Source organism: Beta vulgaris, chromosome 5 (genome assembly GCF_026745355.1).
Source record: "Beta vulgaris subsp. vulgaris cultivar EL10 chromosome 5, EL10.2, whole genome shotgun sequence".
In the NCBI taxonomy this organism is placed as follows: domain Eukaryota; kingdom Viridiplantae; phylum Streptophyta; class Magnoliopsida; order Caryophyllales; family Amaranthaceae; genus Beta; species Beta vulgaris.
Window position 1 is genome coordinate 57,707,097 of NC_079206.1, and position 12,581 is coordinate 57,719,677.

At 36.0% G+C, this 12,581-nt stretch overlaps 2 protein-coding genes across 2 annotated transcripts; one reads left to right on the top strand and one right to left on the bottom strand.

Moving 5' to 3' along the window:
• Nucleotides 1-2,117: 2,117 nt before the first annotated feature.
• On the top strand, nucleotides 2,118-4,388 carry LOC104908316 (transcription factor TCP14). The gene has a single exon (XM_010697409.3). The coding sequence runs from the start codon at nucleotides 2,528-2,530 to the stop codon at nucleotides 3,917-3,919; it is 1,392 nt and encodes a 463-aa protein (XP_010695711.2). The 5' UTR covers nucleotides 2,118-2,527; the 3' UTR covers nucleotides 3,920-4,388.
• A 4,142-nt stretch (nucleotides 4,389-8,530) lies between these two features.
• LOC104908324 (uncharacterized) lies at nucleotides 8,531-8,881 on the bottom strand. The gene has a single exon (XM_010697417.1). The coding sequence runs from the start codon at nucleotides 8,879-8,881 to the stop codon at nucleotides 8,531-8,533; it is 351 nt and encodes a 116-aa protein (XP_010695719.1).
• Between the last annotated feature and the right edge of the window lie 3,700 nt (nucleotides 8,882-12,581).

Sequence of the window (12,581 nt, forward strand, 5' to 3'; positions counted from 1 at the left end):
ACTTCCGCAAGTAAGTATATGGACAAGAAGATATATTTTATTAATCAGAGAATTTGTTCATCTGTTGACTAGATTAAAGCTTTATATATCGTTTCATCTGAATTTTACTCAAGTATAATATTCTTTTACTAAGCATACTGTTTTTACATACAAAACTTATTTCTTCTTTTTTTAGGAACTTATTTTCACTTAGGGTCTGTTCTCTTCGGCATAAAACAACTGAATCGAATTGAACTAAACTGAATTGAACTGAACTGAATTGAACTGAAGTGAACTGAAATGAATAGTGATATGTGAGAGTAAAAGTATTGTCAAGAGCTGAACTGATCTGAACTGAATTGAACTGAAAATAAGTTGGGGAAAACAGGCTCTTACTTTTAGTGATAACATGTTTTCTGCAAATTCTCTAAACCTAAATTTACTTACTAAAACTTATTTAAGCTAGTTAAAACCGATTTTTGCCAATTGAAATTAATCTAAATTTGATACGATCATTCGGATTCCAAACAGAGGAAAAGAAAGCGGGAGAGTAGCTTACAATACTATGCAATATAGACACAACCACATCTACCCAATAAGTATGTCAGCCGCTTCTAATAAATCATTAAAAATTATTGCTAAAATTGAGTTGAATTTCACCTTACATTAAATTATATTTGTACGTAGTACTGGATAAATTACCTATTGAATCAACCAAATTTTATCGATGAAATATCACCCAACCCATTAATGCCACACTTCAAAGTTAGTGTAAATACACACAAAAAAAAGACCTAACCACTCTCTCTTTCTTCTCAAAAAACAAATGACACAGGTGTAATTCATAGTCAAAGCATATTTTAGTATACCAAGGGTACAAAAAGAGAATCACGATTAGTCCTACTAGCAATCAAGTTAGTCATGTCCTTTTTACTTGATCAAACCAAAGGCCAAAAAATCATAACTTTTTCAGATTTGGAGAATTAAAACTATACTTAATAATATTACTCTGTTTTTACTAATAATAATCAAGTAGGGCAAAACAAAAACCTTCTATAAAAAATATGGCCCTTCAAAAAAAATCACCTGAGTGGAGGCCCAAACAGGCCCAGAAACCTGGATGTGGGGAAGAAGATAGATAATACGAAGGGTAAAATTGAAAATAAATAAAAAATATAGGAGAGAGAAAGAGAGAGGAATCCCAAGGTGTCCTACCCCAACAAAGGTGCAGAACAAAGGAGAAAGGGCCAAAGGTAGATTGAAATGATTACTTGAATGGAGTTTGGGCCCACTTTCTAATTTTAATTTTAATTTTTGATTTAAGAATTTTCTTGACTTGAAAAATGGGGCCCATTCTCTTCTCTTACCCGGCCACCATTGTCTTTATGGATTGAATGATAAAAAGAGCACCTCACGTGGATTCTGAACCAAAGGGCCTGTCCAACCACAATAAAAAGGATACCAGATACCTCCCTCATTACACCCTTAAAATCATTTTTACAATAAAAGCTTATTTTTTAAAAAAATTATCTTCTGTTTATTCTTATATTCATTTGATTTTTACATTTCAAAAATATAAATAATCATCATTACAATGTAATTTTTCAATTTTATAAGCTTCACCTAATTTATATTCCTTATTTTAGATAACTGGCTCTTGTCCTGAACGATACGCCCCGAATTATTTACCAACGTGCATTTGAAGTTTTCAAACATGAGTATTGTAGCGTAATTGTTGGTTAGTGCATTAGCATATCAAATGAAAGGTCATAAGTTCGAGTCTTAAAACACACATTTTTATTACTTAATGTCTCATTTGATTGTGTGGAGGAGGAGAGATAGATATTTCATCCAATATGAAAAAAAAAAAACACCTCTATTTCACATTCTCATCTGAGAGCTTTGTCAAAAAAGCATTTCATTTATTTATAAACGGTAGAAGTGTAAATATTAACGACATTTTTTTTAAATTTATAGAAATCGTTTTGTGCTTTGAAGATTTTATATAAAATAATAAGGGTATTTTGAAAAGAAAAATCTTCATAAAAAATTAAAGTAGCACTAAAATATGTACATAGTGCATATATATATATATTTAAGTTAGTAGTTTGTTGAATTTTATAAGTCCATACCCAACAACAAATAAAGCATAATCCTTTCTAAAAAAATTTGCTTTTTAAAGCTCACCCTCCATAATTCCCACTCATTATCTTTGCTCCTTAAAGCTTCCTCCCTTCCTTATCTCATCTCTTTCTCTCTCTATCCCTATCTCTCTCATCCTTCTCCCTCCTACCTCACCTCCAATTCTCAGACAAAACCACTTGTAATACTTCTAAGAGAGAAATACAAGATATATAATCTATGAGATCCCCAATAAGTCCCACCAAAGCACAGGAAATTTAAACTATAAACCCCTTCTTCTCTTCTTCCTTGTCTAAAAAGGAATATAATCAAAACAAAAACAAAAACAAAAAAGAGTGTGTGAAGTTGGAGTACATACTTATCTTCATTTGTTTATACTATTTGTTTACTATAAGAAATTAAAATTATGGATGGAGATCATCATCATCATCAACAACAACAACAACAACATCACCATGACTTCCATAACCATCATCGACCCAATTTTCCTTTTCAATTGTTGGAAAAGAAAGAAGAAGAAGCATGTTCAAGCACAACACCATTTAACCCTTCTTTAGCTATTACTCCTTCAGGTCCCGGCCCGTCTACTTCTACCGGGCCTGTACAGCAGCAGCAGCAGCAGCCTCAAAGTGGTGAAGGTGAATTGTCTTCGGGGCCGAATTCTAAGAAGCCGGCCCCAAAGCGCACCTCCACCAAGGATCGCCACACTAAAGTAGACGGGCGTGGACGAAGGATCCGTATGCCAGCACTTTGTGCGGCAAGAGTGTTCCAACTTACTAGAGAATTAGGACATAAATCTGATGGAGAAACTATTGAGTGGCTTTTACAACAAGCTGAGCCTGCTGTTATTGCTGCTACTGGTACTGGTACAATTCCTGCCAATTTCACTTCACTTAATATTTCTCTACGAAGTTCAGGATCTTCTCTGTCTGTTCCTTCTCAACTTCGATCTTCTTCGTCTTATTTTAGTCCTAATTTTACTACTGCTGCTTCTGCTTCTCGCCGTAATTTCTTTGCTGGCATTGGTCTTTCGTCCGATACTTCTCCGTCGTCTGCGCTACTCAATTTTCAGACTGCTACGTTGAATTTAAACCCGGGGTTGCTACAAGCTAAGCAGGAATGCGCAACTACGACGAGTCATCATCACCAGCAGCAACATCAGCAGCACCACCACCACCATCACAATAATAATAATAACAGCAACAACAACGATACGAGCCCGAGTAGTAATAATAATAATAACAACAGTAGCAATAATAATCAGCTTGATCTGTCTGAGGCGGCAGATGAAGAAGGCGGAGGAGGGCGGAAGCGGAGACTTGAAGGGGAATATGGGGCGGCGGCAGCAGCAGCAGCAGGAGGGTATGGGCAAATACCGGCTGCCAATTTTTGGATGGTGACAAACAGTGGGAATCAAGCTGCTGCTGCTGCCGCCGTAATGAGTGGAGACCCAATTTGGACAATTCCGTCGGTTAATAATAACGCAGCTGCTGCAGCTGCTGCTGGCTTGTATAGAGGTACTGTTCCTAGTGGGTTACACTTCATGAATTTTGCTACTCCTATGGCATTATTGCCTAGTCAACAAATGGGACCCACAATGGGTTCGGGTGGAGGTGGTGGTGGAGGAGGTCATAATATGAGTTCAAGTGAGCAGGCTCAACATCTGGGTCTGCTCACTGGACTCAATCCTTATAGAAACGTACAAGGAGGGGGAATTTCCGATTCTCAGGCGAGTGGGTCCCATTCCCATCATGGTGATGACCGACATGATACAACGAGTCATAGTCATCATTCTTGAGAAAGCAAAAGAAAAGAGGAGATTTTTTTTTTGTGATGATAAATTGCCCTCATCAGTATATCAACATTACTAGCCATTACTACTATTATCAGTTTTATCACTACTCCACCACAACCACCAAACAACCATTATCGTCAGGAAGGAAACAAGTTGTGTAGCTATTAATTTGATGTGTAGCACACGTGAGGTTTGATTTTAATTTCTTTTTTGGGGGTTAATTCCTATGATCTTTTTTATTTTTCTAAAATTAATTTGAGGTTTTGATTTTTTTATTTTTTTTGAAGTGTGATTAATATGATGAGAGGTTTAGGGTTTGATAAAAAGGCAAAATATTTAACATTTGGCCTTTTTAATTTTATTCCTTTTCTTTTTGTTAGTTGTGAATGAAGATGTTTTCTTTTTCTCAATTTTGTTTTTTTTTTATGTATATTTTGCTTAATGGAAATATGATATCTCCCTCCTTGATTCATGTTTCATGTTTCATGTGTTACCTTTAGGTCCCTCCACAACCAAAATAGTCATCATTGTCTGTGCAATTCTTTCTATAGAAAAACTTTGTAATTTTTGGCCTTTTATTTATCTGATGAAGATGACATATGTCCAATTATACCCTTTACAAAGTTTAGTACTTGCTTTACTAAATTAAGCTAATTCAAAATTTATGAGTCCTTAACTCAACCATATACCAAACAACTCATCCTTCCTAACACCCCCCCCCCCTCCCCCACCCTCCTATTTTTTTTAATTATCCAAGTTTAAATTTTGTGTTTAATCTTAAAAGATCATAAAAGATCCTACTCTCCCATCTCTAAAATATTGCTTTGTGTTTTTTTTTTTTTAAAGTTTTTTCTCTAAATTATTGTTCCATTTCTTATTAGATGTTATGGTTTCATGGTGTCTCTCTACTTGTTCTTCTACCCCTACAAAACAAGATACAACTTTATATCTACTCAATAAAACTCTTTAAAAAAACTAACAAATTACAAGTGGGGTAAACAATCAATCAGTCGAAGGAATAGTATTAATTAATTATATATATATTAACATTATATACTATTAAATTATAGTTTATACATATATATGAGGTGGACTACTTTCGTCCAAGAATAATAGACTATGAAAGTACCCACAAGGGCCACAAGGATATTATACACATTCGCAACAAGCGCGCTTATAAATATGACGCTCCTTCAATGACACACTTGTTATGAAGTATATATGAACCACCAAACAAAGAGCAGACTACTTTCACATGCAAAAATAATACCATCTTATTTCTGTAATTAATTTTTCATTTGACTTTTGACATCTTCTACTTTTGCATTTTTGAAAAATATACATAAAAACGACCCTAACAACATCTCCTTCATCACTATACAAAAAATGTACAGTTAAAAGGTGATCATAAACTATACCACAATAAAACATCTATTTGAGAACAAAAAAAAGAATAACAACGTGCTCTAGTCTACATCCACATATCCTGATATCCAATCACCTAAAACAACTCACAATTCACAAAGGTTAAAAAAAAGAAGGCGCCTCTAAAGTGTAAACCCTAAACACAAAATTCTGGTGCAGTGACTTACCGTTGTGGAAAATATACTGGTATCAAAATCTGAAAATCATGGGTGATTTTTACTAAGACAGTAAATCAATCACACGTTTACAGCTTCACCATGATGTAATTGAGTGAAAAAAAAGAGAGTTGAGAGAGATGATATCTTTCACAAAAGGGTAATAAGACTGAGCATGGACCCACACCTTATCATTCCAGGTATTGCTCAGGTGGTGAGACCCAGCTGCTGCTAAAATCACCTTAACCAATGTACATTGTCACTGACAAACAGGTGGATCATTCTTCCTCCTTTTTTTTTAATTCCTCACTTTTTTTTTTACTTATCAAAAATAAAAATAAAAAGAAATTTATTTTTTTGGATATTTTTTTTAAAAAAAATACTACCTCCAGTCTTTATTAGTTTACTCGTATATCTTTTTAGATGTCCCTTATTAGTTTATCCATTTCTTTTGTTTTTATTTTTGAAATAGAACCACTAACTTTTCATCACACGTACATTCAACTTTAATATAAAATAATAGTTTCTCTTTCCTTATACTCCATGTCCCATAATATTGTTTCTCTTATGTAAAAGAAACGGATAAACTAATAAAGACTGGAAGGAGTATTGGTTGAATATGATTTGGGTTTTGCTGGCACAATTAGATATCAGTGGACAGTGGTGGGTTTATATAAATGACCCTACTTTTGTGGGGCCTACTAAAAACTCAATAGTTTGATCTGCACCATCAATTTTGTGGGCCACATATTGATGGGCTCACTGAATGATTGGGTTGGGGTCACTCTGGTAATATACTAACTACATACCTTTTCTTTTATGTATCATATTATCATATGATATGATGATGTATAGTATGAATATAATCTAGAGCTCCTCTATCAATGACCCATGTTGTTAAGTTGTGACACTGTTGTTACTTTATCATTATTTTTATAAAAAAAAAAAAAAATGAAAAAATTCCCCTTTTTTTTGGAGGAGAATTTAAGTTGGCAACTTGGGTGTTATCCTTTACAGACATAAGTTGCATTATTGGCTTTGTAATCTATCTGATGCAGATAGAAGCCAACTCATTATATTAAAAAAAAACACATGTATTGTGGGTTTGAATTTTACTTCTTTTACTGTTTCTTTCTTCTATTCAAATCTATGGGAAATTATTAAACAATAAAACAAGTGGAAAATGATAACTATCATAATATTAAAAAAACAAATGTATTGTGGGTTTGAATTTTGCTTCTATTACTATTTTTTTTTATTAGAAAAGATAATCGGTCCAAAGATTAACCCCTACTAGTCTAATAGTTTGCAGACGACACCAGTTAAGAGGTTGAGTACAAGGTTAAACAGTTCAGAGGTAAATACCCAACATATTATTGGGATAAGGATTTGAATATTTGACAATGCCCTAAAATTCGGAGTGGTACTTCACTTAATTAGCTACCACCTCTCCCTCTTCTATTACAATTTCTTTCTTCTATAACCAAGGATGTCTTGGCCTAGTGGTTAAGATTGAGGTGCTGTGAACGATAGGTCACAGGTTCGAATCCCCCTCCCCCTTCTTTGTACTTTGTACCGCCTTCATGGCTCATATGAATAAAAAAAAAAACAGTTTCTTTCTTCTATTCAAATCTATGGGTAATTATTAAACAATAAAACAAGTGTAAAATGATAACATAGTTGGCTTGTTGTCATTCATCCATTATAAGTGTGCAGTGTGCTCATTTAGGTTATGCAGAGTTTATAAGTTGGTCGTCCTTTTTTGATGCCATTCAGAAAATGTATGTGACTCATTGTCTTTCATACTCTCTTGACATATGTTGGGGCAAAAATAGTTTGAATTAAATCGAGTATTACCCTCTTTATGTTTAGATTTGTTAAAGTTAGTTTAATTTTACTCGAGCTATTAGTAAAACTCAAAAGTGTATTCAAACTCGTTGATTTCAAATTTGACGTTTGGCCTAAGCTTTTTTTTATCAAGTCAAGTTAATAAGCTTGCTTTGCATAGAAACAAGTTTAAGATCTTATAAAAATAAGAAGTGAATTAAAATGAAAGTTTAAAAAAATTGCTGACCTTTTTAATGAAAAGATGTAAATAAATTTGCTTATTGTACACAAATCCAAATAAACAATTATTTTATGAGCATAAATGAATTGATATAAAAAAGTATACATGAAGTTTCGAATCCGATATATAAAAAAAAAAAAAGCTCAAAAAGTTGTTCAAATTCAGTTTTTCAATTAGATTAAAAATGATCCATCTTAACTTATCTGAAAATAATTTTTCTAAAATAAGTTGAATAGAACATAGTCTAAGTAAAATTTAAAGCTCAGTAAACCTTGAGTTAAGTTGCTTACCGACGATTTAGCCTCGTTTACGCCGCTAAGTATATATAAGTTGTACCTCATTTAGCTAAATAGGTAAGCAAAAAATAAAATAATTTTGTTTTCGGGTATTATAAAACGGTTCATATCCAACTCGAAAAAACCAGATACCCAACTTTAGTGAGTAGGCCTCGACAGTCAACACCTTCAACTTAATTTTTCTTTTCGAAAAATTTAAGATAAAATTTGTTATATTTTTTCAATAATAGGTATAAATTTTAAACAAGCCCTCCTAATTTTTTGTAAATATTTCTTTAATTCCTCCGAAAATAATTTTCTAGTTGCGCCCTTGCATGCAACAATTCAGCAAATTTGCTCATACCCATGTTAAATTGAAGTAATTCAAATTTGCTCATACCCATATGAAATTGAACCAATTCAAATTTGCTCACACCCATATGAAATTGAACGATTCAAACTTGCTCATACCCATAAGAAATTGAAGCCATTCAATCTCCGAAATTTCGCTATATTAATTTGTTAAGTTGTTAAGGAGATATGAAATTCACAATAGATTGACGTTTGACAGGTAGTTAGCTCCAATTTAGATAATCTATTACTACCTCCGATTCTGTTTAATCTACACACTTTCCTTTTTATTCTGTTTCTTTCTAAATTTTTTTTTTGACAAGAAATAGGGCCAATATTATTAATCAAAGCTAGCAGATAAGTCTGCCATTACAGCAGCATGGGCCTCAGGGGGATACTCCTCCAGCCAAACACGAAGTCCCTCAAAATTACAGCTCAACTTGGCTAAAACATGAGCCACCCCATTTCCTTCTCTCTTAACAAAAGAAAAAGAATTACTATGACATTGGCTAGCTAAGACTTGGATATCATGTAATATACTCCCAAGGATCGTATTCTCCTGCCTTGCTTTCTTCAGCTTCGAGTAAACATAAAGGTTATCCATTTCCAGCACTAAGCTAGTAAACCCCGCCTCCATTGCAATCTTCAACCCATGCCTCACTGCTAAAGCCTCCGCCATAACAACTTCCATCTCTCCCGCAACACCCACACAAGTGGCAGCTACAATCTCCCCATGCTGTCATGCACAACCCCACCGAGTCCCACTCCGACCTCCTTGAACAATGTCGCATCCGTATTCACTTTATACACACCTACCTCCGGAGGCTTCCATACCTTGTTAACTGGAGGCTTTGCGCTCAACAATTTCCCCACCTCAGCCGCAAACTCACACTCCCCAATAATCTCTAAAGCTTTATGGTTCACACCCTCGACCCCTTTTTTCCTTCGTTCGAACACCCATGCATTCCTTCTTATTCATATGCCCCAGCACAAACTCACGAAAATGGTCCACCAATCCATGTCTCAAAATTCGCGCGAAGAGAATTACACCATGCCATGAACGAGCCTGACTCATCACCTACAAACTCCAGCTGAAGAGGAAATAGATACCAGATACGTTTTGCTTCCGCGCACGTTATAAGGGCTTGTAATTTAACACTGACTCCTCTCCCTCTCCACACATATAACAACAATTTTTCAACTCAACTCCACGTTTCACCAGTTGAAGACTCACTGCTAGCCCCTCATTAACCGCCCTCCAAGCAAAATGCTTGATTTTTGGAGGTAGGTTTGCACCCCAAATCCCTACCCACTCGAACTTGCGTCGATTCTTTGATGATGAGGCTTGGCTATCTTTCTCCTCCTTCAACAACATATAGTATGCGCTGCGTGCGGTATACTCACCATCCTTTGAGTAATGCCACGCCCATTTATCAACACTATCAAACAAAGGCACCTGCATACGTCTAATGGCATCCACTTCTCCATGGGAAAAAAGGGACCCCAACAGCTCTACATTCCACGCACGATTATGCCACAGCTCTCTTACCACCTGGGGGACACCCCTCACCGTCACCCGAATAGGAAGCCACACGCCCCCTAGGTAAAGTCGTAACCCAAGGATTATTCCATATATCGATTGTTGCACCATTCCCTATAATCCATCGCGCACCCTTCTCAATAACATCCCTAGCCCCCAAAATCAACCGCCATGTATAACTCATATTACGGCTTGTTTTTGCCTCCCAAAAGGAACAGTTAGGGTATATTTGCCTTTAAAACCCTTGCCATAAGGGTTTCACTGTTGTTCATCACTCTCCAAGCTTGTTTTGCCAACATGGACCTATAAAAGATCTGCATATTCCGAAAACCCATGCCCCCTTTTTTTTTTTAACTGTACAAATTCTCCCATGCCACCCAACACGTCTTTCTTTCCTCACCTTTCTGGCACGAAAAGAAATTCCTACATACCTTTTCAATATCGTGAAGAATGCTCTTAGGAATTGAGAAACATTGCATTGCATAGGCAGGAATTGCTTGTGCTATCGATTGAATAAGTACCTCTCTTCCCGCCTGAGATAGACGATATTTCTCTTTCCATCCTTTCAGCTTTTTCCAGATTCGGTCCTGAATAACTTGGAACACTTGTTTCTTGGAGCTTCCAATGTAAGTCGGCAACCCATACCAAGATACTTATCATGTCCTTCTACAGCCTTAAATGATAACTTCGTCTAAGTAAATTTTTCTTCTCAAGTTCAATGTTTCGGCTAAAAGACATCTCTGATTTGTCCATATTCAGTTTCTGCCCAGAAGCAGCTTCATAAGTAGCAAGAATATCCATCACATTCTCCACTTCATCTTCACTAGCTCACACAAACAACAGACTATCATGTGCAAAAAATAAATGAGAGATAGGATCAACATGTCTGGCAATTTTAAAGCCATGAATGTTTCCCTTTTTCTCTGCATCACGTAATAATGCCGACAACCCTTCTACACACATAATAAACAGGAATGGAGAAAGAGGGTCTCCTTGACGTAGCCCCCTGCTAGGCGTAAACTCCCTCGAAGGTTGTCCATTGACCAGAACCTTAAAAGAGGCGGAACTAACACATCGCATTATATTGTGAACATACGCATCCGGGAAACCAAATCTCAGCATCATCATCTCTAAAAACACCCATTCCACCCTATCATACGCTTTGCTCATATCAAGTTTAAGCCCCAAAAAACCCTTCTTCCCTGTTGTTTTTTCCTCAAATAATGGAAACATTCATAGGCCACCAGTACATTATCAGTTTTTTAATCTGCCAGGCAGAAATCCACTCTGGGACTCATTAATTATTGCAGGCAAAATAAGCTTCAGCCGATTCGCCAACACTTTGGACAACATCTTATATAGCACATTACAGAGACTAATTGGTCTAAAATCAACAGGAGACTCACATTTTCTCTTTTTTGGAATAAGCGCAATATAAGTCTGATTTATAGAACCAATTTCATCATTATTATTCAGAATATCTAGCACTTTTTCAACCACATTCTTTCTAATCTACACATTGTTGCCTTTTCGATTTTTTGTAATATGTCACATCTACTTTCTCCTTTTTTTCACCCATGTCATTAACTTTTAAAAAATTTAAACCACTTTTTAGTTTATTTAATTCTCTCATTTCTCAATTTCTCTCTCCACCTATTTAGTTTATCTCTCATGCTTTTGCACTTTTTCCTTGATTCTCCCCCAAAATGAATGAAGTGTGTAGATTAATTTGAAACGAAAGTAGTAAGTTTTACTCCCTCGCTATTAAGTGGCACAGTCAAAATCAGCAACAACTTTTACAAAACTGAAAGAGAGAGAAAAACACTTTGGGGTTCTCGGGTATTCACCTTGTCAAATATATTTTACCCGGTCCGTGCATTGCTTTTTTTCTAGAGCCATTAATTCATAAATATCAAAGTAGACATATTATTTTGACTAAACTCAATTGAAATTAATTGGCCTGAACTGAACTTGATTTGTTTGAATTGTACTAAAATTGTAAGAGAAGACTAAACAAAAATGAACTGAATTTGTCTGAACTGAAATGAATTTTCATTAATTAAGTCCAAAAGAATAAATCTTTGATTTTTCCTTCACGCTATTTGCCGTCAGTAGTTACCATATGCTCTTGGTATTTATATGGAGGGTCAATCCCTCGCCAACAACACCAAAAACCTGGGCCAATTTTTTTTTTCCGTTCTCCCTCCTCTACTTCCATAACCGCCACCACCAAGCCAACATTGTTGCCGGCTTGCCGCCACCACCACCATACAACTTTCTCCCCCGTTGCCACCACGCCTAGCCCCAAACCCCAGTCACGACCACCTACCCCACCCTTTCAGCCCCCCAAAGCCCACGCGCAACCCCACGCTCAGCCCCAACTCCCCCTCGCAACCCCCCAAAGCCCCCACTCTTCCTGGCCGAAGCCCCCTTAGACGCAGTCGCATCCCATCCCCCTCGTAGCCCCCCGCAACCCCACGTGCGCTTCCCCAGGAAACCCCCCCGGTCTTCTTATTCTTTCTCCCATGCTTTGAAATTTCAAAAAAAAAAATTGTTCATCATGGAACTCCCCGATTTTTTCGATTACACCATTATACAACCAAAAAAATTGGTTCCTCCATGGTAGAATAAAAAACACCCGGTTCCTCCATGGTAGAACAAAAAACCCTGGTTCCTCCATGGTGGAATCGGAATTCATTTTCTTTTTCACCATGGTGGAAATGGAAAAAATAGTCGAAAAATTGGTTTTATTCATGGTAAAATAAATTTCGAGCCTTTTATATTTTTGAGGTAATAAAAGTAAAAATAAAAAAAAATACAAAATACGTATAAAAAGAGGAATGGTGTTTAG

Bases quoted from the DNA above. Each gene is read 5' to 3' on its own strand.
- LOC104908316 (XM_010697409.3), top strand. From the start codon at position 2,528: ATGGATGGAGATCATCATCATCATCAACAACAACAACAACAACATCAC.
- LOC104908324 (XM_010697417.1), bottom strand. From the start codon at position 8,881: ATGGAAGTTGTTATGGCGGAGGCTTTAGCAGTGAGGCATGGGTTGAAG.